We start from the raw sequence: 26681 nt of genomic DNA, 5'->3' as shown, positions 1-26681 counted from the left end.
TTCCCAAATACAAGGAGAAGCTAAGAGTGTTGCACCAAATGGAGTACAATAGGTTAAAAAATGTAAGGAGGAATCAAGGGAAAAAAAACCTCAGTAATGAAATCTAGTCACTTCTGCTTTTATTCCTTTCTCTTCCACCCCTACCCACTAGTGAGGATTTAAACTTGAAAGAAGACATATTACAACTGAGATCCATTGACAAGGGAGGATGTATTTAGATGTTCTGGATCTCCATCAGATACAAAAGCTACAGTGTTATTAATCCTCACAAACAGAGCAACATTCCTAGTGCACAGTTTGTAAAAGGCAGAGGACATAATTACTTTCAATTAGAGCATTTAGTTAAGTGTTTGAAAAATTCAATTTAAAAATGCAAATTCTGTATTGTTATTGCATGTTCTCTAGGATGATTTGGGGAGAAATAAGTACAGATATGTTCTCAAAGAACATTAGTGCAAATAGCTATCTATTAAATAAGACATTATTAAGCCTAATTAATTCTTCACTAAGCAAAACCTTCATGTACTGTCAGGTAGTCTTCTCTTATCTCTGCACCAGTAATTCACTTGCATTTTCTCTGACATTCTATTCTGGAATATACGGTACCTCTGCAGTTCTGCCACCCACGTACCTTCATCATTAGCAGACAGTTTGCCATGGAGTACATCACCCGGCCCAGACGTGACCTCCACAGCTGAACAGAGGCTGCAAAATAAGAGCAGCTTGTGAATTTGCAAAAATAAATTAGAGGTTCTTTCTTGCCATCAATTATTGGTCCTATGAATTACGATTTTGAAAGGTCTCCCTTGTTAACACCACTGGGTTTTAGCCTAGAATTTTTAATCCTCAGCCTTGCTGCAGCATCAGACAATTCTGCATCTCTCCAAGGGAATTGCTCAAGCAGCTTTGAGTCCCATACACAAGGCAACAACACAGAGCAATAGACAGTCGCTCAGCTCTCGGCTCAGGCCAAGTATTAAACACCGAAATAAGCAACACGTTTTCCAACATCAGAACAAAAGGTGCATAAAAGGATTCCAGTGATAATGAGCATCAGTTTAAAAACACGTAATCTACAGCATTAAATGTGATAAATTAAAAAATCAAACATAGATGTCATTTCAGAGCCAAAACATGCAGAGTGAGAAATGTCTGAGTCTGGGAGTGTTTGTGCTTGCCTCTGGTTGAGATATGCTGGAAAAAATCTCCCAAGCTTGTCTGCTTTCCCTATGCTCCCGAGCTTGCAAGCATTAAAAGCTGCAGCAGATTTCTCTTTCTTGCTTTGCAGACAGACTCCTGATGTTGTAAGAGAACAGTTCATACAGACCCTTATTTTTTCTCGTGTTAGAGTACCATAGATCAATGCTAGAAATATTCCTCTAGTCCTCAAAAATAAACATTAGGACTATTCTAGTACATTTGAAAAATACATGTATCTCAGTCAATCAGCTGTCAAGGTCACTGTAATGATTTGGAAGAGAGTGGGGGGAAGGGGGAAGAGGCTATTTCAATAAAATTGTGATAACTGAGACCACTCATTTGTATCATTAATGTAGTCTCTGATGGAAGCACGGCAGATTACACAGATAATTCTTTCAGCACACAAAGAAGCCATTACAAGTAAGAAGAGCTTGGTGAAATGTCTACTGCTCTTCCTAAAGAGGAAAACCCCAACCCATGAATATTATCAAATTATCTTTGTCAAAAGAGGGTTATAATGTAGGGTCCAAGACTGAACCCAGTATTTCATCTACTGTACCTTACAATCATTCATTACTCCTAGCTTTTGTTTTAGAAATTCCCCCTTGACCACACATCCCTCGTGCTACCAATGGAGGCGATTTTGTAAACCACAAACAAATACTTCATGACACATTTCCTTTTTTTCTTTCCTGTAAAATCTGAACATAATTAAATAACTCCCCTCCATTATTTCACCTAAGTAAGTATCTCCTTTTTTGCCTGTCCCCATAGTTTGGTAATCACATTCAGTTTTTTAGGACTTAGGTGACAACAAATTAGATGTGGATTCCTACACCAGAGACATCCAGGTTTCATGTTAACAATCAGATAGCACCAGCTACAGCTCTCAAAAAAGGACTGCAAAGCAGGCAGAAAAGATGTCTTCAGTCTGTGCTATAAACTGAACAGGAACCTGGTCTGGAAATTCTGTAGCTCTGTGGGATGAGGCTTCTTAACACTGGCAGAAATGGGTTAAAGAAAACCTGCAAAGCAGTAAACAAAACCAAAAACCCAACAGCAGATCACAGTGTTTTACTGAGATGCCTGAAATGCTCTCTGCAGGTCCATGCAGCCATGCTTCCACTCTAAGCATTTGCTTTTTCTTGTTTTCATCAAGGGCTCTGTACTCCACACTGCTATTCACTTCAACAGGCACTGTGAAGCTACAAAATTGGCATCTTATAGAATGTATTACCAGGCAAGTGGTGCAATGCTAAATCTCACTGCCTGCTGAAAAACTGGCAAATGAGGTGCTCTGTTCCAGGCTAGAGGAGATGTACATGCTAAGTTGATTGGTGTTGCACCTTCTTACATCAGCAGCATGGAAATTACATGCTAAGCATAATCCCCATAATAAATTAGGGCTGCCATCACATAAAGTTAATAAGGTTTGCTTCAGCAAGTCTCAGATGAAAAAAAGCAAACCCATTATCAGCTTCCTGGAGCTCCAAATGCAAAGAAGAAGCAGAGAGGGAGCAGACCTGGCTGACCTCCACAGACTACAGCAGTCAACAGCCTCTACAAAGGTCCCGTGGGCTTTTTGGCAGTCTTAAACCTAGAGGCAGCTGCAGAGTAGGCATGTAGAGATCTCTCCAAATTTTCTGCAGCCACGTCCCTTGGTAACTACTAGCTGCTGCTTTTCTAACTATGCCTTCTCCTGAGCCCATCTGAGCTCTGAAGCAGAAGCAGAGAGGAAAAGCAAGGAGCCAGTAACTCATGAGTGAGGCAGACTGCAGGACACAGGATTATGATACACCTAGGAAGAAGTCCTTGTACCTTAACACTTTGGTTTTAAAGTTGTAAAAAAGAAAAGATGTGGAGATAAGGATGAAAATTCTGGCAGAAAGTGCTAACAGGGAAAAGCAAGTAGGAGAACAGAGGCAAAAAGTATATCAGATACAAGAGAAAAGAACACAAACTCATGAAGTGCTGTGTCTAAATCTTCAATGTAAAATTATTTCCCTTTTTCCTAAATCTTTTGTGAAGAGTAGTAAATGTATTCATTTGACTAAATGTGCAAATATCTTTTTGATATATGCTGCTCCCATGTGTTCACATTTTTAGGACATATTTAGATGGTGTATCAAGTCAGGTACACTGACACATTAAAGCAACTTTTACATCCAGTCAAACTGAAGACCAGGTAGAAGAACAGTTCAGATGGGTCTGCACCCTTCCATACAGACACAGTTTTAAGGAAATATTTATAATTTTTTTCTGCTACTAACTCTACCCAGCCTCTTCCTATCTCAGAGCGAGACTTTTTTTTCCACAGGCTCCATGTGAATGGTCTCCTAGAAAGAACTTGGTAACATTCCTTAGACTGGTAGCTAAAGCTGAAAGGTTTTGTTTTCCTGGTGTGTGATTCCTTGCTAGGCATCATGAGGGGTCCACACAATTCATAGCAATGTCTAAAAAGTCACATCTGGTTCAAATTTCAAGTACACTCAAATGACTTCATTAGTATAAATTCTGTTAAAAAAAAAAGCTTGTCCTGATCACCCTTTTTTGTGCAGTAAATTGCCCTATACTACTGAAGCAACATAACTAAGATAGAAGGGACGGGATAAACATAATTGGACATAAAATCATGAAAATGATGATGCAGCTCAATATAATCTAAACATTGTTCTAACGAGTGACTTAGATATTTCAGGAGTCTAAGTACCATGCAGCTACAGTGAGACTCAGCCACCTGTGCAGCAGCACCCTAAGCCAGAGTAGCCACTGTATGGTGGTAGTTCAATCTGAAAAAACTGAGTGATGTCAGACATGAGGTTTGAGAGGAGTCAGTCAGCCAAGGCTTAAGATGAAACATCCATCTACTTACAATACCAATACACATATATATTCATCACTAAAAGATAACAGCCACGTTGTTTCTCCTAAGTAGGAAAAAGAATTTATTTATTGCATGAGTTTGATCAAGAGCAAAATTGTGAAATTAATTCCAGCAAAAAGCAGCACAAGATGTATCATTTCAGGGGCTGAGTAGGCTATCAGACTACAAAACTACTGTTTTAGCCAGTCTGGGGCACTCTTGTGAAAACTTCTGGAATACTTAGGCTAGCAATAAAAACACACCATCTGTGAAAAAAATGTTTAAAGAATACCTACCTTGTCTGTTTTCCTGTGTAATGTTAGTCATACTTCCATCTTCAGCCAAGCCTTGTTCCAAGTTTTCTAATATCTGTAGTAATTTTTTTAAAGTAACCAACATGAGTTTAAACAGCACTATAAGTTAATGCAAATTATCTACAATTTACAGTCTCTGTGTAAACCAATTCATGCAGGAATGCTTCACCTAGGTAGAGTTCAAAATTACTGGTTATTACCATAGCTAGATCAATTGCATAAAGTAAGAGAGCCATTGTATTGTAGAAGGATGTTAGAGTTCGGTTTATGATACTTACAGAACATTAAATGTCAGCACACTCTAGGGTCATATACATTTTGCTAAGTAAAACAGGAAATATGCTTCACCAGAGAACGAACATTAATGACCACAATGAAAATCAAACTGATATTTTTCAGAGAAGGCCACGGCCTCCTGACTTCCTCACCCTAAGTATGGGCTTTAGTTTCTTTAGTTTCATGTTTTTGTCTTTAATGAGGTATTCCTCTTAGTTCTTACTGCAATTTCCTTCTCAGACTTTGGGGTTTATTGCTTCTTTCTATTTATCATAGTATTAAATCATGTAAATTGTTGAGTGAATGAAACATTTGTTGTTTTGTTGGAAGAATGGAAATGTATACTGAATGAAGCTTGTGTCTCAAGCACTTTTAAAATATGCATGCAGGGCTCTATTTGAAATACACGACAACTTTCCTTTTCCTAATTCCATTACAGTTTCTCCAAATTCATTTCCCGATTCCCACAGATGACTCCATGTTTCCTGTTACAGAGGTATAACTTTGGTTGTAGAATGATGCCTGAGATTTCCTTCAAAAAACTATTAGGGCCACTTGCTGTTTTAATCAGCCACTGTGGTTACCCAATGAAGGAAATACGAGGCACTGCCTCTTCTGGGGACTGACTGCACTTCCAAATGAAGAGCTTTCAGTTTCTGGCAGCATAAGAAGTAATTGTCTTTTCCTAAACCAACAAAGTATTCCAATTGTGCTCAGTGCTTCATAAAGGAACACTTCAAATCAACACAGGAAATCCTCAAAAAAGAAGACAGATAGAATTAATCTGGCCTTGCAAAGTGTACTGGTGTTTTCTACAGCCAGTGAAGGTCGTCTGTACCTCCAGAAAGTCATCTCATGCCACCAATTTTAGACATGTTAAACTGGAAGAAACTGCCCTGTGAGAAACCAAGCCCTTTTCATGCACTAGAGTGAAGTGTTGAAGTTAAGTTCATAAATTTAGCTACCACGAACTTTAGAGCAAGGAGAGACATACAATGACTGTAGAACATTTACCACCTGCCAGCTGAGCCAGGCTAATTTTCCCGGTAAGAACTGTTAGGCCATGATAAATACAAGGTAATATGGCTTACTGTAAACTTTGGTCCCAGAGGGCTAGACTGAGCTGCTGTACCTCAGATTTTGAGAGGCTATGAGCATACACCAGTAGATACTGCAGCTTAGCTGACAGGTGGCAATTTATGTGCTGGCAGCAGCACGCCTGCAAGACTGACTCTCAGTCCCACTTTTCAAAAGCAGCGCAGCCACCTAGAAATCACTTAGAAACCAAAGTGCTACCTCTCAATGTTAAATGCCTGGTGTGTAATAGGACAGAAAAAAACCCCCACATTCTTCTCTCTCACAAATCCAAACCACTTTATAATCTATTTCTCTGGTCTGAAAACCCTGATCTTTCTCTTCTGCTACAAAATATCTAGTGATTTCTTCTCAAATTCAGTAAGGCCCAAAGTTCCTACTCTTAAAATGGTATGAACACAACAAGGGGCCTTCATCAAGGTGACATGCTGTCTTCCTTAAAAAGACAATGTATTTCTCAGAAAACATACTCACTAGCATAATCCAAAAAGGAAGAACTAGATATTAGCATACAAATAGAGTATTACATTAACCATTCTGTGGCATTACTTGGGGATATCTAGCCATCACCTCAAACTCAACATAATTAAAACAGAGCTTGGTGATGATTTGAGGCTAATTGTTTTATTCCCTAGGTTTATCTCTCTTTTGCCCTTCTTAAGTACAAAAACACCACCTGCAGGTTTCCAGTATTTGGGCATTTCCCCATTTTCCAAGAATTGTTTAATAGTAACATCAATGATTCTGACAGTTCCTCAGTATAAGTTATAGGGTTCAGTCGGTATGAAATATTTAGGCGGTAAACTGTTTATTCTAGCAATATCACATGACATAGCTCTAACCATCCATGTTCCTAATATGAAGGAAAATATGATTGAACACTTCTACCATTTAATTCATCAGTTTTACATACGACCTATGCTTTTTCTTGTTTTGAACACTTACAAATGCACACTTTCACTGAGTTAGTGTATTAGTTTCACTGGCTAGTATTACTTCACTGAGTCTTCTGTTTCATTCCCTATCTACTGCCTGAATGCTGGAATTACTACTATATGCATACCACAATTTAGCCTTTTCTGGTGCTTCTGGAAGTGTGGCTTTTTGGGTACTCAGACTGGTACAGCGTCATCATAGTTTCTATGAACTTAACAAACAAGGTGTCAAGACAAATACCTCCCAGACTGAAGTAACATATGAAAACCAGAAAACTTATGTCACCTTACCAACCAGAAGCTTATAATAATCAGACCTAAGAGACTGAAATTTCAAAGAGACTGGGAAGTTCACCAATTTGGAAGTAAAACAGAAGACCAGAAGATATGGAAGACTGTGTATGAAAGTGCGAGGAGGAACATAACTACTCATGAAGGAGAGTGGTGGAACTACAGAAGTTGTGGCTGATGTGCAAATGGCCCAAAAGTATTTTTGACAAGTTTTGCAGAGGTAACACTTGCAGAGGTCTTTTTAGGAAGCAAGACAGTTAATCCACTTGCCCCTGCTCCACCCACCTGGTAGAAGAGCCCAGTACAGCTCTGGCAGTTGAGGAACTGGGGTTTGAAAGTGAAATACATTATACTATGAAATGGGTAAATTTCCAGGACCTCTCCCTCAAACATCTAGAGAAGCATAGGTACAAAAAAGAGAGGAGTTTAGATTTAGCCTGGAAGTTGTTCTTTTCAGATTTTGGTCTCCAGTTAAGCATTTTATAGCATGTCCTCAGCATTATTAGCACTAAAGTGATCATGCTTATGTTTTTAAATAAACACATGAAAAGAACAAACACTCGTGATTTAAGTTACTATTGTTACTCTTATTGCCTGGTTGTTCAGAGACCATTTCATTAATTTCAAGGCAAACTTAGAGGTGCAACAACTCATTGAGGCAGTTCATGTTGGGAAGACCAGCAGTAACATAGAGACAGTAACAATTCCACTGGATTCCTCTCCCAGGCTATAAACACCCATTTGGGACTATAGATAATTACTTTCCCAATGTTGTACATATAGAAATAGATGCAAAATATCTAACCAGATCTTGATTAGACACTCGCAGGAATACTGGAAACGGAAAAAACATTACTGCAGGAAAAAATATATATGGAAAAATATATACAGGAAAAATGAAAATAACATTTTTGCACCCAACCTCCCATCCTGCTTCAGGTACCAGAAATATCTAAGTAGATGGAGGCTGTAAGTACCAACTAACCTAAATTAATACAGTTCCATCTTTAAGTGGAATGATTAATCTAAAGTTGACAAATGTCTGTAGAATATATACAACAAAAAGCAATAAAGAATTTAGCAGATTAAAAGCAAGTATTGGATAGGAAAAAACCCCACTGTTACATGAGGGAAAAGAAATGAAACAGAAAGACAAATTTTCTTATGATCAGAACGCATTACCATTAGCCTGGAATAACCCCCCAAGGGATGTGGCCTCAGCACCATAGACTGGCTCATTAAAAACTACAAAACAACCTTGCATTGCAGAGAGACAGACTAGGTGAGCTAATAGGTCTTTTCTTTCTTCTAGCTTTTATGACTCCGAGATCATCTCATTTACATAATGATGATTCGCATGCCCTTCTGTAAATACAGATGACCAAAGATTATTTTTCCACTTTTTAAAATAGGGAGGTAAAACACTAGAAGCTTTTGGTTGAAAGCTCCCCAATTAATTCTGTTATAACCCAAATGGTTCCCAAGTGTCACATACAAATATTAAGACTAATGAGTGTACATCCTTTATGTTATTTTCTTGGTTATGCCATGTGTTTTTATACGTATTAGAACCATATTCTTGAACATTCCAGATGTGATCATTAGACAAACAGCATACAAAAATCAAAACATATGTAAACAATGTTTTTTATTAGCCAGCCCTGACTTCAAATGGTTAAATTACCAACAATTTACAACTGTCTTTTAAAAACACAGTTATCTTTACAAGCTGTCCTTTTCCACACTCTTGTTTCTACAGTTGTCTTTGAATTGCTCCAAAAATTAAGGTATTTAACTGAATGCAAACAAATGAAGTAATCTGCAAAGAGGTATATAGAATAACTGATCAGAAATATTTCCAAGAAGGATGTTTTATTTGTAGTTATCTGTGAACTGTACTTTAAAACGAAGCATCCACCAGCACAGACAATAGCTTGTCCTCACTACCATATCCTGGTTCTAATAGAATCTGTCAGAACGAAAGGGATATTGTTGTCTTTCTTGCTGCAATTGAACACAGTAACCCAGGGGAAACCTTGCAAACTCAGACACAGGAAGGCAAAGAGGTGACAATCTCTGAACCAAGCGCAGAGAACAGGAGACTCCTCAGAAGAGCTCGTGGAAGATGTAGAGCCAGCCCCAAAGCAGCTTTCTCCAAGGGCACAAGGAATAACACAGAATTTGCAGTGAGCCAGGTCACTAGCAGTTGATGGACTGAGAACGCAGGTAAAAAGACCTATTCTTCAAGAACTTACTAGGCAGGGAAACATGTATATAATAATTTGTGACTCTCCTTTATTTCTATTTCATCTTCTCCACCATATTCAGTTTCCCTTATTTAAACAAATAATTAGCCTAGTTCATGTTCAAACAAAATCTTGTATTATAGTTTAAAAGTGTCCTTGGTACACTGGGTATGCTCTAAGGATATGCACTTGAGGTAAACAGCAGAGGCAGAGCCACCTCAAGGCTGTAGATGACCTGAAGGTCTTATAAAGGAGTGTATGTGTGGGGACAGAGTTAATTTCCTTTCACTTCATTCCTCTACTGACCAACAATCTTTAACCGGCAGAGAATCATGGCTGATCACACTGTAACTGAGATATGGCCATTTCAATCAAGTCTGCCAGATGGCTGATGAATGCCTTGCTCAGCAGTCACTCCCTCGTTCACATTCATGCAGTCTTCTCTCTTCTTTACAAGATTAAGGAACTTAGAAATCAGTTCAGTTTTGGAACCTAGTGGCACCTTCATGACTGAGGGCAGACAGTGCAGCACTTAATACCAGATTGCATAAATCCAAGATATGAGACAGCCAATCTGCTGCAGACTGGGGCAGGCAAATATCAGTAGAAGCACCATGAAATCCTGCAATAGAAAAGTATGGCATTTCCTAGAAGAACAGAATTACTTCAAATTGAGGACTGCTTATAAAGAAGAGGGCCAGAGAGAACAGCTGGCCAGTGATATTATTAGAAGAGCAGTCATCAAGTGCTAAGAAGTAGCACTTCTTGGCCAAATTCGATACATCTCTCAACCATTTCCAAATGAATTCTTAACAACTTTATAGAAGATGCCACTTTCACATCTTCTTACCTAAACCATTCATTTTTTCCCCTCATAATACAAAGAAATGGGCTTTTTACTGTAAACATTTGGTTTTCCTAGACATTACTGTGTTAGAAGAAAGTTGATTTCATACACCTAACGCCATTATAGATATACAATTGGCAATTATCAAAGCCCTCCACTTCCCTTATCCAAGTTATTTTAAGAAGTAAATACAGGAAACTTGCAAGGAATACTGAAAATGAAAAGTAATCACATGTATTTATCTTACATATAGTTTTGAACTTTCAAGTGTCATAGATAAAGCAATACAGTTGCATTTCTTCTACAATTTACCACACTGTAAAATTCATGGTCACTGGTGCATTAGACTATTTGGGAAAGATTTCTGTAAAAAAAACATTTAAGGATGAATGCTTATGGTCAGGGTTGCTGGTTTTAGTGAAAAAAGTTAGTGCTCACAACACCATGACTCCAATTTCAGCACCAACAAATCCCACACCTTATAATTTAAGCCATAATTTTATATTATAGTTTTTGATAAAACAAAAACCCCAACCAAACTCAGAAGGTTGTATTTATATTCCTAAATGACTGTTGTTCCTAAAACCAGCTATTTGGACTATTGCTGAAGGATCAAGGTCATTAACAACTGTTTTCAGCAAGCTGGATGCAGTTGAGTGGAGGGAAGAAATCTCTCCTACTCACCCTTAAACACATCTGCTTACTGTGCTCCATATCTTGTCTGGCAAAAGCATGAAATGTGTCCTCTGTTCTACTCAGCTGAGCCAGAGCTACCACAGAGGAGAGAAGGGTATCTCTTAAAATGGAAGTGGCACTTCATTACTTTTAATAACAAATTTCTTATTTGTATCAAGATGGAGTAAAGAATGTCATAATTGAAGCTTAATGTTCTTTGTAAGGACAATAAAATTTATTTCTTAAACATTAAGAAATGTTAGTGTCTAGAGATGCTGTTACCTTGGCGCAGATTATCTTCATACTATGCAGTCTGTCAAGTGATTCCTGAGGATTTCCTAGGTACTGAGGAAGTTCAGCATGCAAAATTCGCATGGAGAAAGGAACCATGGAACCTAGAAACATAATTAATTGTGTTAAGTGTGGTTGCTAAAATGATCCATTTGTGATTTGCCTACATTGAAAAAGGTATGCCTCACTAGTGTTTATATCACAAAGTCCATTTTGCCTTCATATCTTTTTCTTCTCCTGATGAAAAATGTGAAAGATGAAAAAATAGGAAACTTTTCCTCAGGTGTATCATGTGACATGTTTAACATGTTTTAAATAGACAAACACAAGTAAACCATAATCAAGAAGGTAAGAAGAAGGTGCACCTAACTCAAATATTCAAAAACAAGTTGTACTGGGAAGTACAGTGTTTCACTTAAGATTTTTTTTACACTAAATAAAATGAAGGACTTAAAGAAATGAAGTTTACTCAAGTTGCAGCTACAACATTACTGCTAGCATTTAAGAATTATGTATATTTTATAACCAGTGCAGAATAAATAAGATGAAATTACTGGCCTTCAAAGTATGCTTGTGAAAGAGATATAACTGGTGTGGGAACCCAGAGTGCCAAGAATATTTCTCTGCCTGTTTTTAAGGGTTCTTACCCCCCTGAACAACACTGTTTTAACTTCAAACCTTGGAAAAAATTACCAACAGTCAGACAACAACTAGAAAATACAGTGGTGTGAATTAGGTGATAGACTACTATGTAAGATTGTCACAGGGTGAAAAATTTAGAGGTTTTGGGCTTCTCTTTATAGTAAATAGATAAGAGTAAAAAACATCAAAATGGAGGATTTGTTGTTCTCTAAACCTTCTTCTCCTTCTTCTACTACTCCATATTCTGCAGTAAAAGTAGTTTGGAATGACTGGATAGAAAATTCCGCAGTTCCCAGTCGTGTTACTGAATAATTGGTAGGAAAGTGAAAATAATGTACGTTTTTAGTAACTATTGCTTAAAATATCTTTAAAAGCTGTGTAAATCTTGATAAAGAGTCAGGAGACGCTCTCACTCCTACTTTTCTTCCTTCCATGCTGTACCTGGGTCACGCTAGTGGCTCTGTTCCTCTAATAAGACTTAATAAACAACTATCTGGAAGCATTGAAACTTAAGGAAAAGTCTTGGTTTATCTCTCAAACTCCTTGCAAAGACTTTCAGCAAGTTCTCTCCCATCCAGAGGGACTTGATTTATGGCACGGTATAGTGTCAACTGGGGCATGCAAAACCTTTTGGCATACTTTTGTGTAATTTCTGGTTCATTCAAAACGTGGTAAGATGGGGAATTTTGAGCAATATTTTGGGACAAAAAGAAATGTCTTCCTTTTCATACTAGTTTACTACTACCACTACTACTGTTGCTGTTATTATTATTATTATTATTATATTTGCCAAAGACCTCATTGTCTAAGTTTGTGGGCATCCTGGCTGACTTCACATGCAGTTTTAGGAGCTTACCCAAACCCTGGTGTGTGCAACATCTTGCTTTCAGGTAACTGCATAATCCTGATACATAGACAACAACACTGAACAGAAACTAAACACCACTACTGAAACCAAATCAGAGCTGGCATGATGGGGATATAGGCCCTGCAAAATACCATGCCATTTCTACATTTCTAATATTTTGATATGTACATTGGCTGTACACATATTCTAAGGGGATTTGCCTCTCAAGTCACCTCTTGCCTCATCTTTTCTCAAAAACAGGACTCAGGAGCTTTCTAAATAGATTTTTGCACCTGTTCTTGACAGGCTTGTACGTCAAAGAGGTAAATGCTATACGAATGAGTCACTGCCTCTAGACATTTTTTAAAGGTTGACAAAATTTTCATCACAAGTCTCACTAATTATGACCTTCACAGCAAGCCACTTACATTGACATAAATTCTCTTTTGCTGATGCTAACCATTTATTCCCCATGGCTTCCCTGACTGCTGTGTTCCTGTAAGGGACACACACGAGTTTCATGCATCATCATATGTGGAAAAAAACTTTAAGAAAATAAAACTGCCCTTGAAATTCTATTAAGAGACACGCAGAAGTTGATTCAACAAGTAACAAAAGATGTGAAATATTTTATGTATGTATTCCAAATAGTGCCTAGCATGACAGAAGATACATGGTCAGCGTAGGCGGTGAACAACAACAAAAAGGAAGTTGAAAATAATTTAAGAGTAAATTCTGTGCCAAAACACCGGAGAAAAATGACTTTGTAGACATGCTGCAAACTGCACTGCAAACCTATGGAAGCAAATCTGAACTCTGGCTGGTTCTATCTCTACCACCTCTCTGGTGACCAAGTTCTAACTCCACAATCCAACAGTAATCCTGCCAAAAAAAATCAGTGTCTAGGACCAGCTAGTTTGGTAATGTTCTTTTGGAGAAAGTAGTCTTAAGTTACTGATGATGCACCTTCTGCTGCACTCAGTGGGATTTCTGAGGCAAAGATAAAAAATGGGAAATTTTTTTAAAACGGAAAGAGTATAAAGTTTCAGCAACATTTTGATTAATGACTGTGTTGCAGTATTGTCAATTCTGAACAAGTCTGTATCTTTACATCCTCTTGTAAGATGCAACAAGAGGTCAATTCAATAAACACTCATACAAAAAACTTGAATTAGTACCAGAACATATCAACATACAGACAGGTATTTAATGGAACACAGATGAAACAGCTCATTACCAATTTTTATAAAATGTATATAATGTTTTGTGAAACAGTTTTTTAGAATTCTGTATTTTGTAAAGAACTGATCTTACGTATTGCTGAATGAAACTACTCTACTATGATCCTCACAGAATAACTCACTACCACTCTACATCATTGGAAGTGGTGTCAGAGGACGTCAGAATGATGAATAAGACTCTAGGTCAACTTAGATTCCATAAGAATCTGATTTATTTCCTATTACAATTAAGTCCTCAGTTGTAACAGGCATTCAGAACCATATTATTTCAAAATGTACTGTATGGATGTATTATTTCTCAACCACTTCATATTTCCTTTGTAGCTTGTGACCAAAAAGCATTCCAGTGAGATCCTCAGTAGTACATCAGGTGTGGTGACAGATCTCTCAAACAAAACCAGAAGAAAGCTGTCCCAGGGTGTAAAGCTAGTTACTGTAAAGAATTTTCAAATCAGAATTTATATTACAATTTCTCACAGGAGGATCTAAAACTCTAGCATCTGTTTCTTCTCTTTCTTTTTGAAACTCATTACATAAATAGAAATTTTACTAACTCATTACATAAATAGAAATTTAAACATCCAGCAAATCCATCCAATGAATGTCTGTTACTTACTGCTTATTAAACAAGCTGCTAACTTTATTTAAAATACCAGAAACACTAGCTCTTTCAGCCCTCCTTTCCTCAGTTTCCTTGTAATCCTTCTGAATAGCAGGATTTTTTTTTTTTTGGAAGAAAGCACAAAACTGTACACATGCTCTCATACAAATGTGACAACTGGGGAAAGGAGAAGAGAAATGCCCTTTTACCACTGGTAAGGCTTTCTTACCAGTCCATGTAAACAGTATTGTGTAATTTCAGGTCAAATCAGATGAGCAAACTGCCCATAAAAAACCTGCAGCATTTATTCAAGCCACTCATCCAAATATAGACCTTAAATATGCTGCTTATGAATTATAAACTCTTGAGATTTTTGGCTAAATGAATTTTCCCAGATACGTTCCTGTCTACAAGTAAACTGCTCTTTAGTTAAATTATATGAAGTATGGATAATGTACCTAATTCAGTTCCTACATTAATAAACTGATTTTCTGGTTGAAAAAAAGGCCATAAATTACTTAGATTTGGTAAAGTTTTCAATGAGTGCTACTAATATAAGGTGCTAATTTACATACACTTCTCAAAAAGAAATACATGGCAGTAATAGAAGATGCATGTGAAGAAATCTGTTCACCAATGCAATTCTGTAATTGATTAACAGATGCGTTAGAACTGACAAGAGGTGAGACTTAAAAAAGGCAAAAGAGATTTTCAGAAAACACTGTAATTTTCATTTTACACTGTCTAGTTTAGCAAGAAAATAATTGGGAAGAAGTAAATGATGTCTGCTGATGACTCAGGTAGATCAATAATAATAGTGTTAGGAAGGTCTGAAGGCAGGTTGTAGAATTTGGAGTACAAAATTAAATGAAAAGAAGATTAGCAGGGGAAAAAAAACTATATTTCCCTCAATGAACACACATTGGGGAAAAAAAAAACAAAACAAGAAAGTAAGATTGACTACACTAACACTCAGCTGTAACAGAAATAATACATGTGCTTGTTAGACTAAGGATTACATTATCTTGTCTGAAAAGTTTCACCTACTCACTTACTGTGACGCCACATACTTAAAGCATGCAGGGAGAGACATATTTCTTTGTAATAGGTTTCTATACAAGCATGCATACATATATATTCCTGTGGTATCCCACTAGGGATAAAAAAAAATTATATAAACACTGAATTTATCACAGACTGTCTTTTGCAAAACTACTTGGAGTCAAACCCACGTACTCTCTTATATTTAACTCAGCACTGAATTTAACAGGGCAACATGTCAAAGAAGTATTTAAAACAAATAGCATATCCTGTAATTACAATGTTTAGTTAAGAACATGATTTTGCTCTCTACTTCATGCTTCTGATTTCTACAGTAATGTCCTCTTACACAGTAAAACTATGCCATCTAAGCTTAATTTCCACAGAAGGCAATACCCTACAATTACTGCTATATATAGAAATTTTATTTTTAAGTTAAATAGGTCTTATTCTAGCTTGATATTTTACAGTTGACCTCTGTTGCTCTTCTTTAGGGGTTTCATAATAATATATAAAAAATTTATAATGGAAAATGGTTTAATTTTAGGACAATTTTCTTAGAAATCACTTTTAAATACACTGGAGATTTTTTTTTTCAAAGAATGTGATTTTTGATTGTTACTTTCACATGAATTAATTTCATTTGTATGTATATATACACATGTATTATCAGCATACAAAAGGCAAAACTAAAAAAATAAAAAAAGGGTCTGCTGAAAGGAAAATGGATACTCTGAAAGCATGGGAACAGATGGAAGAAAGAGTAAGATCAGGTAGAATTTTCTAAGACCACAGATTTCAATTTCTATTTCTTTATGAACAGCTGCACATTTTCGTAACTGTCAAAACATAAACATCACCTCATGTCAATCAAATTCGAACTGCAGCCCTCATCTGCAGCCCTTTTGGAGCAGAGAAGAGTATTCCAATGACCAACCATTTTATCTTTGTATTTTCTTGTTGCAAACCAGTAACCAGAAATGCTTTCTGATCTGCCTTCTACAGCTTGTTCAACAAATCTTAAATGCCAAAAAGCAACAGAAGAGCAGATTACCAATTACTAAAAGGATAAAGTAGGATCTTATAACAGTAAAAAAACCCAACCCAAACCAAAACAATTCCTTCCTTCACTGGGTAAAAGAGAAATAAACAAAATCCAGTTTCTGAAAAATATTCTGCTTTACACGTATATATTCAAAGAGAGATGTATATCCTTGCCATACTTCTACCAACAGTGTATTTATAAAATTTATAGGATTCTTCAGAGGCATAATGTAGTAAACTTCAAATCCTAGCTTTGCTGACTAGCAATTAAAAGTACACTTAAAAATCCCAGTTCAACAGACTAGTTTCCAAGTTTTTGTTTATTACCTTCAATCCAGAGAGACTGAAGATGAGATAGGAGCCTAAATGTTTGTAACCATTTAAAGAAAATGTTTTGAAAATTTTATCTGAAATTACATGCTTGCATATACTTTACAATTTAACTGCACATGACCTAGGAACAGAAACTCTGAATCATGATCTGGTTTTAAAAGGTTTCAAAAATACTTTTTCAGTAATTTGGAGCTACTTGCACTGAAGAAAGGAAAATATAAGAGAAAGAATGCGGAAAACTCTACAACAATTGCCCTGCAGCAAAGAGATCACCCTAAATCTTACCTACTGATAACTGTATTAAGGCAGAATTTAGAAATGAATTACTTGCTCATAGTATTAAGAAATTCTGTGTAAAGCTGGTACTGTCTACAGTGAAACTATGTAGCCTTGGGAAAGAATGCACAATTAAGTATTTTAGCAGTACTCTACCCCCTTAGATTATATATACATTTCTTAACTAAAATATCTGTATCATTTCAGAAAAATTTCTATTTGCATGTCTGAGTAGTCTGAATAACCGAGTGGTATTTATTCAAGTTGTATTACCTGATTTTACAGGTAGAAGGTAGCTCTGAAACAACAGAACAGTGAATTTAAAGAGGCAGTAGAGACGTACACAATAACGAAAACAAAATAATCGGCAAACCAGTTCTATGAGACGTTTTAATATGTTTTTTACTGCCAACATGAGCTTGAATGAAGAACCCTCCTGAGCAACTGCCAAGACTGAATCAGTCTGACATGGGAGTGTTAACTTCAGGCAGTATTTGTGGTAACACGTGAGAAAAAAAAACAGTACCATGTGTAACAATGGAGTATTTTTTTTCTGCTTTCCTGCAAAATTCATTCATGGAACACAAGCACTCTCTATGATATAATTTCTCTAGCCTGTGCATTTCTTCTCTTATCTTTGTTTTTACATTGATTACTTCCTTTTGTCTCTCTACCTACCACAATATTTTATTATTAATATTTTTATTATTATTTATCTTTTTTCCTCACACCACTTTATATTCTGCCAGTTATCCCACTAATCAAAATCTGATGAGGGTAAAAAAAAAAGGATGTTTTATTTATAGCATCATCAGACCCCATAAATGGAAAAAAAAAGCTTCAGCCAGCCTGCCTCATACCAGCATAGACAAGTAGAAGAGGAAAAGAAAGGGAGAGAGTAAACTCAAAATGGCCAAACACCACTATAGAAGCATCACATAAAGGAGATACTTTCCCCAACTCAAGTCTGTCCTTACTTATGGCACAGGCTGATATTCAGGACCAGCTTCAGGTAGACCTTGGAGCTGTACATATTCTTCTGGACTACACACAGTCCAGACGCCTTTAAAATGTCTGTTGTGGGTATTAGAGAAATATTCTGGGTAAGTGTTTTCATAGGATCTCTGTATCAACAGATACAAAACTAGTTTCTCATTTTACAAATTTTGCTATTTTATAAGCTTACAAAATGTAGTAACAATTATTACAGTTCACCTTACACATCAGCACTGAAAACTCATTAACACCATGAGTTAGAGTGATAGTTCCAGACCATTTATGATACCATTCCTTTAGAATGACTGGAATTTCAAAATTGAATAAAAGAAACAAATTAAGACCACTGCTTGAGTAACTAAGGACACATTAAAAATGAAGTTTCACACAATTTCTTTCTATTAATTTTTTCATATATTTCTGATAAAAATTCTAACTGGAGTGGATATTGGTAATGTCATAGAAGTACCACTAGTTAAAAATGCTAGAGCAGTTGTGATAGACTCACACTATTTTGAGAAAAAAATATATATTTTATATATATATATATGTATATTTTATACATATATATATATTTTATACATATATATATACATATATATGTATTATTTATATTATTTTTTTTAAACTATCACTATCCATCCAGAAGAGCCATCCTATCACAGGACACACTAGTATATCCCTAGTCACAACACTGCCACACTTTTAAAAACCTTGTGTTGGTATTAAAACCAGAGCTCAAGGGAAGGTGTACAGTATGAATTAAGTTTCTAGAACACATACAACTAGATATTTAATGCCACATTCCTTATTTAGGCCCTTCCCACCAGAGAATAGAAGACTGATTTCATTTAGAGGAATACAGATGATGCTGCATCATCACAAGGAGAATGATAAAAGGAAAAGGGAAAAAAACCCCACCCCATGTTACATAAGCTTCTGGTCAGGGGAATGAAGTCAAATTTTTACTTATGCACAGCTTATTTTTTCCCCCTTTCTAATACAAAATAAATTATTCACAAGTTTTGTAGCTTTAGAAGACTGATTTTGGCAGCATTAACTTTTCTGTCACTTACTGCTCTATTAACCAGAACCAAGACCAAATTACCTGATAAAAGAATGAAATAGCATTTTAATGTTCCATTTTAACTGCTGGCTCTCACAGGTCCAGAAACACATAGGCATTACCAGTGGAAAGGCTGACTTAGGTTAGGCAAGCTATCGAATGAGAGTTTATCACATATCACAAGGAACACAGACACAAATGGTATGAATAGAAGTGGGTCAGGCTGTGTAAGTATAAAGTTAAAACCCTTAAAAAAATCCTGAAATCCATCTGTCATGAGAACGATGACAAAAATTCAGCCTTATATATCCCACACAGTACAATAAAGATGTGCAGGAAGCAGTCTGAAACAGAGTTTCTGACCTAAGGACCTACCTATTATGAAAGAAAAAAATTATATATGTAGAAATAGGACTTTTTAGCTTCTTTATGCAGATGAATTTAAAAGAAGTGAATTTATAACTGAGGAATTTTAAGATTTTACTAGAAAATGAGAACAGTTTGTTCTCTGCTTCTTATCAATCAGGAATGACCCAAGAGTGCCTTAACCAACTCCACTGGCCAACACAAGGATCCCAGGAGAATCAACGCCCTGCAAGGCTGCACTCCTACAGGCAATGCAGATGACTGAACAAAGAACCCACAGAAACCAGGACAGGAAGATTCCAGAAGGACAACATCTTATAGCCATGATAAAGACAACAATAATGAGAATCAGTGCATAGCATGGCTGCAAATGCCATACAAAATATGAGGATGAAATTGAGATTAGCAGTGCTGCCAAAAGGGAAACACCTCTAGGCGAGTTTCAGAGGGAAATTAAGAGGACCATGTTTGCCATGTTAAGTTAAATTAATGGAAGAGCATCTTTCACTTTTCATACACTTACTTGTACCCTAAATTCTTTGAGATATATTTCTCAGAGATTAATGGATGAGGGGCTATTCTCACTCTCGTAAGAAGTTTCGAACTTTTCCTACTTCATGCATAAAACCCAGAAAACTTCCTAATGTATTACATTTTTTATTATGAATATTTTGAATACAAAGAAATTATGCAAAATATTATCTGTAATACAATTAATGGATAGATTATTTATATCTATACTCTCATTTCTTAAATTGACTTTTAAGTGCTTACTCCATTTATATAACATGAATCAAAATTAAAATGTTGAAATAAAGCCCTTTCTTTTATGCTTGTTACACCACAAAATGATACACAAAGTTGCCAAATAGCAGTGGATTGTGTATTGACACTAATACACTTCAACCAAAACATAGGAATGATTTATCTGTATTTTATTATTTAAATTAGCTGCTTAACAATGCACATATACTAAATTTCTTTATCCATAATCCAGCACAGCATAGTTTATTGGTAAACAAAAAAGAACTGCCTGTGTTCTCCTACATCCCTGCAAATGGCATTTCTCTCTATGTAAGGAATGTCTGATAGCTGTTCCCACATCATAATCACCTTCTACGTATATGAGATATCTACAACTAGCAGGTCAGCTCCATCCAACCTTGATACTATTTTCCTTACAAATGATCAGATTATGCTCCCAGTTGCTAAATTCAACTGTTAAAAATGAACTGAGGCATATAATTATGAAATAGACTATGTTCCTTAAGATCACCTTTTTTTTACCATCAATATCTGTGTAACTTGTATGAAATAGCCACAAGTTGTTGAGTGATTGCTCCAGGACGCAAAGCTCAGTCACAGGACAGGTGCACCTGGCCAGACTGTCCAGAATTGCTGCTCCCTGCATCATCTGTGGCAAGAGGACTCAAGTGCCTCAAATACTGACCTGTAAGGATTTTTCTTAGACAAAACAGTTTATTTTTAATATTGAAAAAGATATGGAAACATACGTATGGCCTGTGGAAGACTACTATTGCTGTAGCATCATGTGCACAGCTGCCCTAAGAACACCAGATCCAAAAAGCTGTCCAACCTGATGACCAGGACCTCTTTCACTCTTCAAACTGACACAGTTCCTTCCCAGGGGAATTACCTGTGATTGCCTGAAGGATGACGAGTAATGTCAGAGGGAGTTTTCTAGGCAGTCTGCATTGGCCTTGCTGGGCTGCAACTGATCTTTTGCATCACTAAGCAAAATAATCTGCAAAAAATTATGAACTTTCTGACACCAACTTCCCTTCTTCAGTAACCTCAAAATCCTCTATCTTTCTAGGTTACCCCATCAAGACTACCAGCATCTCATGTAAAATGGACTGTAATTTTTCAGAGAGTGGCACTGCCTATAAGAACTGCGTCTTACAAATGTTTTATTACACACTGTGGTTCAAACATGAAAGCCAAAGAACATTAAGAACACTCAACAGTGTACTTGCATCAGAGAGTTATTCTTTTCTATATAACTGATTTAGAAAAAACAAGATTTCAAAATAGCCTGAACAAGAGCAAAATTACTCTTAAAAATAGCAATTTTTCAAACCCAGACTTCTGTAGGACTAGAATACTCTGAGAAGTGGAACTATGTGGTTAACCTATGGGCTGTTTGGAGCAGAGGCAAGTAGTGTGTTTGTAACTTGAGACAAACTGCTTATAAAGAAATGAAGCTGGTGTTGTTTTCGTTCTCTTCAATAATGAGATACATAGTAAACCTCTGATTTCTACTTACTTTCAGTTATCAAGCAAATATGATATTTAATCATGTTTCAATGAAGAAGAATTATTAGCTTAGTTTTAAATTTAGTGGTTTTTTTCCTTTTAATCTAGAAACCAGGAAATAACACCTGCAGTAGCCTATGGGCATGTGAATGTTAAAAATAGCATAGAGATAGTCTCTGGATGAACTGAAGAGGAAAAGCTTATAGAGTCTGTTTCCACAAACTCTCTCATCATCTGTCAAGCCTGCTTTGGGGTAAAATGAACTATTCAAGTTCGGTAGTTTTTAATTTCAATACCATAGGACTAAACGATTATATTTACTTGTTAAAAACATTCCTCTGCAGCAGCCTCATGAAATACACTGCCTACCTGTATTGCTCTACCAGTTGTTACTTCTTATTGCTACCTCCATAATGCGAGCAATACTTTAATGTACTAATCAATGTACTTTAATGTACTAATCGTATTTTTATGGGGAAAAAAACAAACCAAAACCAACATAAGCCAAAGCTCTCCAATGCTTTAGGCTTAAAAACCCCCTGAATCCAACCAATATTTTAAAATGACTGGTAAAAACGGCAAAAATAAAAAGCATTTTATAAATCAAGTGTTTTACCTTTACGTCCAGGGTATACGTTAGGGTAATATTCATAATAAAGATCAGGCTGGTCTAAATTTCCAAATGGTTCAAATTCCATTTCTGCATTTTGGAACAGATTCAGTTTTACCAGCAGTGCTAGTCTCACAAACCACAGCTAAAAATTAATATACATAAGAAAAGGGAAAGACAAAGTCTGTTATTAGCTTGAATCAAAAGCAATATGCAATACAATTTCAACTTTTCAACTTTTTTGATAAAAGCTGAGTAAAGAGTTTCCAAGTTACTGCAAAGAATCAGGATTTATATTAACCTGCTCTTCTACAAAATACTTTTCATCAAATCATTAATACAAAACACAGAGGACTGACGTTTAATTGTTTGTAAAGGTACTAAGATTTTGAAGATGAAGCTTAAAAACTAGCCTGCTTCAAAATTGGAACATTTCTCTTCAAAATGAGTTAGCATGTACAAATTATCAATCTGGTATTTTAACTGTGATTCCAACCTTATGGTATTCTTAAAATCTTTTGATGAAACTACATGAGCTTTGTAATCACAAGGGTCAAAAACATGATTTCTCATCTGGTCACATCTGAATCATTTGCAATATTTTATTAATTTGGATTCTTATTTTCTAATCAACATGTAATACATTTCTAACATTTGGAATCTTACTACAAAGTTCACAATCTAGATAGTTACATGAACTTTAGCAGAGTGAGTCTTTCAAAACAGAAAAACATATTCCATTTTACTAGTGTAAAAACCTTTAAAAAAATAGAATCAAGATTGGATTTTACTTTAAAAAACTGTTTGTTTTAAATGAATGCCTACTTTACATAAGAAAACAGAAAAAGTGACCTGCTAAAATACTTAAATAACCTCAGTTTCTATGTTACAATTAGGAAAAGGAGTTTGATCATGTTAAAAAAAATACCAATATGAATATTGTTGGAAAAAAGTGACAAGGGCATACCTTTAAACATACCTGTAAAGAATCTGTTGTATGGCTAGCAGGTAGTCCACTTTTTTTATAGCCTTGACCATGTGCAGTTAGAAGCCGCCCACACAAATCAACTGCTGCCCTCCAGTTTTTACTGCTCTGGGAAGAAGAAAAGAGTAAGTAGCAAAATCATAAAGTCCCTAAAGTGCACAACTGCTTATGTTGCCTGCAGCAGCGACATGTGCCCATCAGTAATAACAACAAGGTCAGGAGAGCTGGCCAGTAAGAAGCAGAATGTCATGTATCAAATCTGCACATCTAATTAGGCAAAAAGGGAAATCAAGCACTAATATTACCAGATCACTAAAACAAAAGAATACACAAAATCATAAGGAATTCTAAACTTAAAGCTGTATCATGTTTGATTATATAAATGAATATACTATAATATTCACAACTTTGTTTTCTCCTAAAAAAGGAGAAAAAATTTGCCAGCCATGTATTATCAGTAATATCCAAATTACTCTACGGTCATGAAATATTCAATTCCCATTCTTACCTCACTGACTTCAGTATGTCAGATTATAACTCCTAGTACAGTTCTCTCAACAAAAATAAACTTTTCTAACATTGTCCAGATACAAAATTCTTATTAATCAAAAACAAAGAACAAGGAAGAATACAATGCATAAATGATAAATTCAGAACAGTAACAACTGTTTCACCTATAAAATGTAAACATCTGAATTTTCACTGCATGACTAATTTCAAAATACTCTTAAATTTATTTTTTTATCCATGAAACAAAAACATTCCTAGTTACACAAATCAAACTGTACTGTCACACTGTTAATCAGTTTTTCAACAGAAATATCCTCAAAATGTTTTTGCCTTGTATAGCCTGATGCAACATACCAAAAACTTAAAACACAGATTAATGCTTCACAGGTTTTAAGCTATCATACTTTTCTACTATACAGAGGTTTTAAAGGGACATGTATCCAGCAGGTCATTCTAAAGAAAATACATCTTATTCCTGAAAGTAATATTTTTTTCAAATATTTTCTTAATACATAAAAAACATAAATGTAATAGAAAAGAGTCATGTTGTCTGATGAAATGTAAAGGAATAAAATACATTTATACTGGTGCTTGCAAAGTTCAGACACTAACCTTGAATTGGTATTTTATTAAATTCTCTCCAATATTTTAGAAAAGATGTTGATACAGCAAACAGTCAAAAATCAGTAATAACAACTGAAGACTTTTCATACTTTCTGACCCCCACTTTGCAGCTACACAGGCTGCAAACACGTCACTAGAGACCACCATGCACTAACCACCTCTCCTCTCCACACTGTCAAATGCCGGATAAAGTTGAGTTCCACTGGAAATGCAGAAGTTGGCTGACAGCAAGACCATGAAACAGCATGGCAGACTCTGAGCCATCTATGCTCTTATGGAAGAGCAGGAATTGATAATGCATTTATAACATCCTTCAACATCTATCTGTATCAACTTAGAGAAGCAGAAACATACTGACATGGATTACCTGAAATTCATTCAACTTCTCAAGAGACAAACTAAATTCTTATTATCCTTAGAACAGAAGCAAACACAGACTCTAAAACTGCTAAACTTTTCATCCCAAATGAGAGTTAGGATCCAAAAATAATAACGGATCATTTATGACCAATTTAGTTGCTACAATCTTTTAAATTCTATTTCAGCCATGGACAAAAAGTACTTTATAGAGCAAGACAGTCAAGAGAAGCAAGTCTGACAGTCATTGTGAAAACAGTCCTTATTGGAAAATGAAACACAATATTTGCAATGATTTCAAAATTGGAGCTGCCTCCAGGTCATGGAGCATATTCTATGTGGAAGCTTAATAAAAGGCTGCTGGCAGTACAACTTCATTTCAAATTAACTGGACACATTATTGTACCTGACTTAAGAGTTGCCAGTCCACCAGAAATCTTTATCTATTTTAAATATCCCTCAAAACCTTGCAGGTCACTTTCGTGCCTCCTATGGTCTACAATCCCACAGTTCTAAAAATCTGGGTCCCCTGTACCTGAATTTTGTTTGTAAGTTTTAAGTAGAGACCCAAGGCAAATATGGACACTACAGCTTCAGATGTAGCATAAAAAATACTGAAGAACATTCTCAAAGACAAAAATAATTATTCTGCGATGATCAGGACATGGTTGTCTAGATGTAATTGTGTGAAAACACTAATTTCTCTAAGTCAACCAAATATTATTACTAAATAGTTCACTAACACAGCAGCAGACTGCAGAAGAGAACTTCTCTCCACACAACATTAGTATTATCTTTCCACTCCCCCTAAAAGTATGGAGCTGTTGTTGTTTTAATGAAAGCCAGCAGCTTGGATGATTTCTGTACTTTTTGAACACTATTAGACTAGATATTTATTTTGTGAAAGGATTTTTTTTTATCCATATACATAACCAAAAATTAAAACCCCAAAACATCTCAGTACTGATGACTGTACACACATCAAAGCTAGCCAAGCAGATCAGCTACCCAACACACAATGCATTATTCCTTGCAGAACTTCTCTGTTCTTCAAAAAACCCCAGAAGTCCTGGGGGAGGTTTACACACAGACAGTGAAACTGCATAGCGAAACAGATTTCAAATGTAATTCTTCTGTCAAACAAAGAGAGGCACACGGACTGGAAATCTACAGAAAATGCGTTCAATGATGAAAAGGGAATTCCTCTGATACACAATTTATAACATTATTCAGTGTCTCAGGAAAACCACTGAAATTTGATCCAACAAATAGACGCTTCTTAGTGAAGAAATGCAACCTCTTCCCAAAAGCACACATCGACAATTGGTGCTACTTGTGTCTCCCACCTTCTCTCAAATCAGCTACAAAAATGTAGGAAACTGCTCACTGATTTAGAAACAAAAGAACAATCCCGTCCCCTATTTTTAAGAATAATTCATAACTTATTACAGTGAATATGTCATACCACTGTATCCATGTTTGTTATATTTGAAAATACATGCAAAAGCACAACATTAAATCATGTGCAAAAATAACAGTATATGACTTTTTTAAAATAGACTCAAAGGGAGTCATTAACTCTCCATGTAACACCATTAAAGTGATTAAAATGTCCTCCTCCACTAGCTATGACATGCTTCTCCCCTGTAAATTACATTGGCAGGGTACTTACACATCAGTTAAGAAAATGTAGTTAGTAACCCTTTCCTGGTCTAGCAGCTTGAAGAAATTATTCCATATTTAGAGCAAACATTACATATTTATAGCGGCAAGATACAGCAGTCTTTTTTCAAGTACCATAACTACAAAAGACTGAATTTTCCTCTGGCTGC

At 35.9% G+C, this 26681-nt stretch overlaps 1 protein-coding gene across 5 annotated transcripts in view; it reads right to left on the bottom strand.

Moving 5' to 3' along the window:
• Positions 1-26681, bottom strand: part of TRAPPC12 (trafficking protein particle complex subunit 12) — a 51730-nt gene that overhangs the window by 15629 nt on the left and 9420 nt on the right. For 4 of the 5 annotated variants that reach the window (XM_069011518.1, XM_069011520.1, XM_069011522.1 and 1 more), the window contains exons 4-8: positions 23341-23466; positions 22380-22518; positions 11025-11137; positions 4360-4432; positions 632-705 (exon numbers count right to left, since the gene is read on the bottom strand). In XM_069011518.1, coding sequence (XP_068867619.1) covers positions 632-705; positions 4360-4432; positions 11025-11137; positions 22380-22518; positions 23341-23466 — 525 coding nt within the window. The remainder of the gene's footprint in view (positions 1-631; positions 706-4359; positions 4433-11024; positions 11138-22379; positions 22519-23340; positions 23467-26681) is intronic. The other variant, XM_069011519.1, reaches the window with a different exon arrangement.

The sequence above is a fragment of the Aphelocoma coerulescens genome, chromosome 3, assembly GCF_041296385.1.
Source record: "Aphelocoma coerulescens isolate FSJ_1873_10779 chromosome 3, UR_Acoe_1.0, whole genome shotgun sequence".
NCBI classification, from domain to species: Eukaryota; Metazoa; Chordata; class Aves; order Passeriformes; family Corvidae; genus Aphelocoma; species Aphelocoma coerulescens.
The sequence above is the reverse complement of the archived record's forward strand: the minus strand, read 5'-3'. Positions and strand labels throughout refer to the sequence as shown.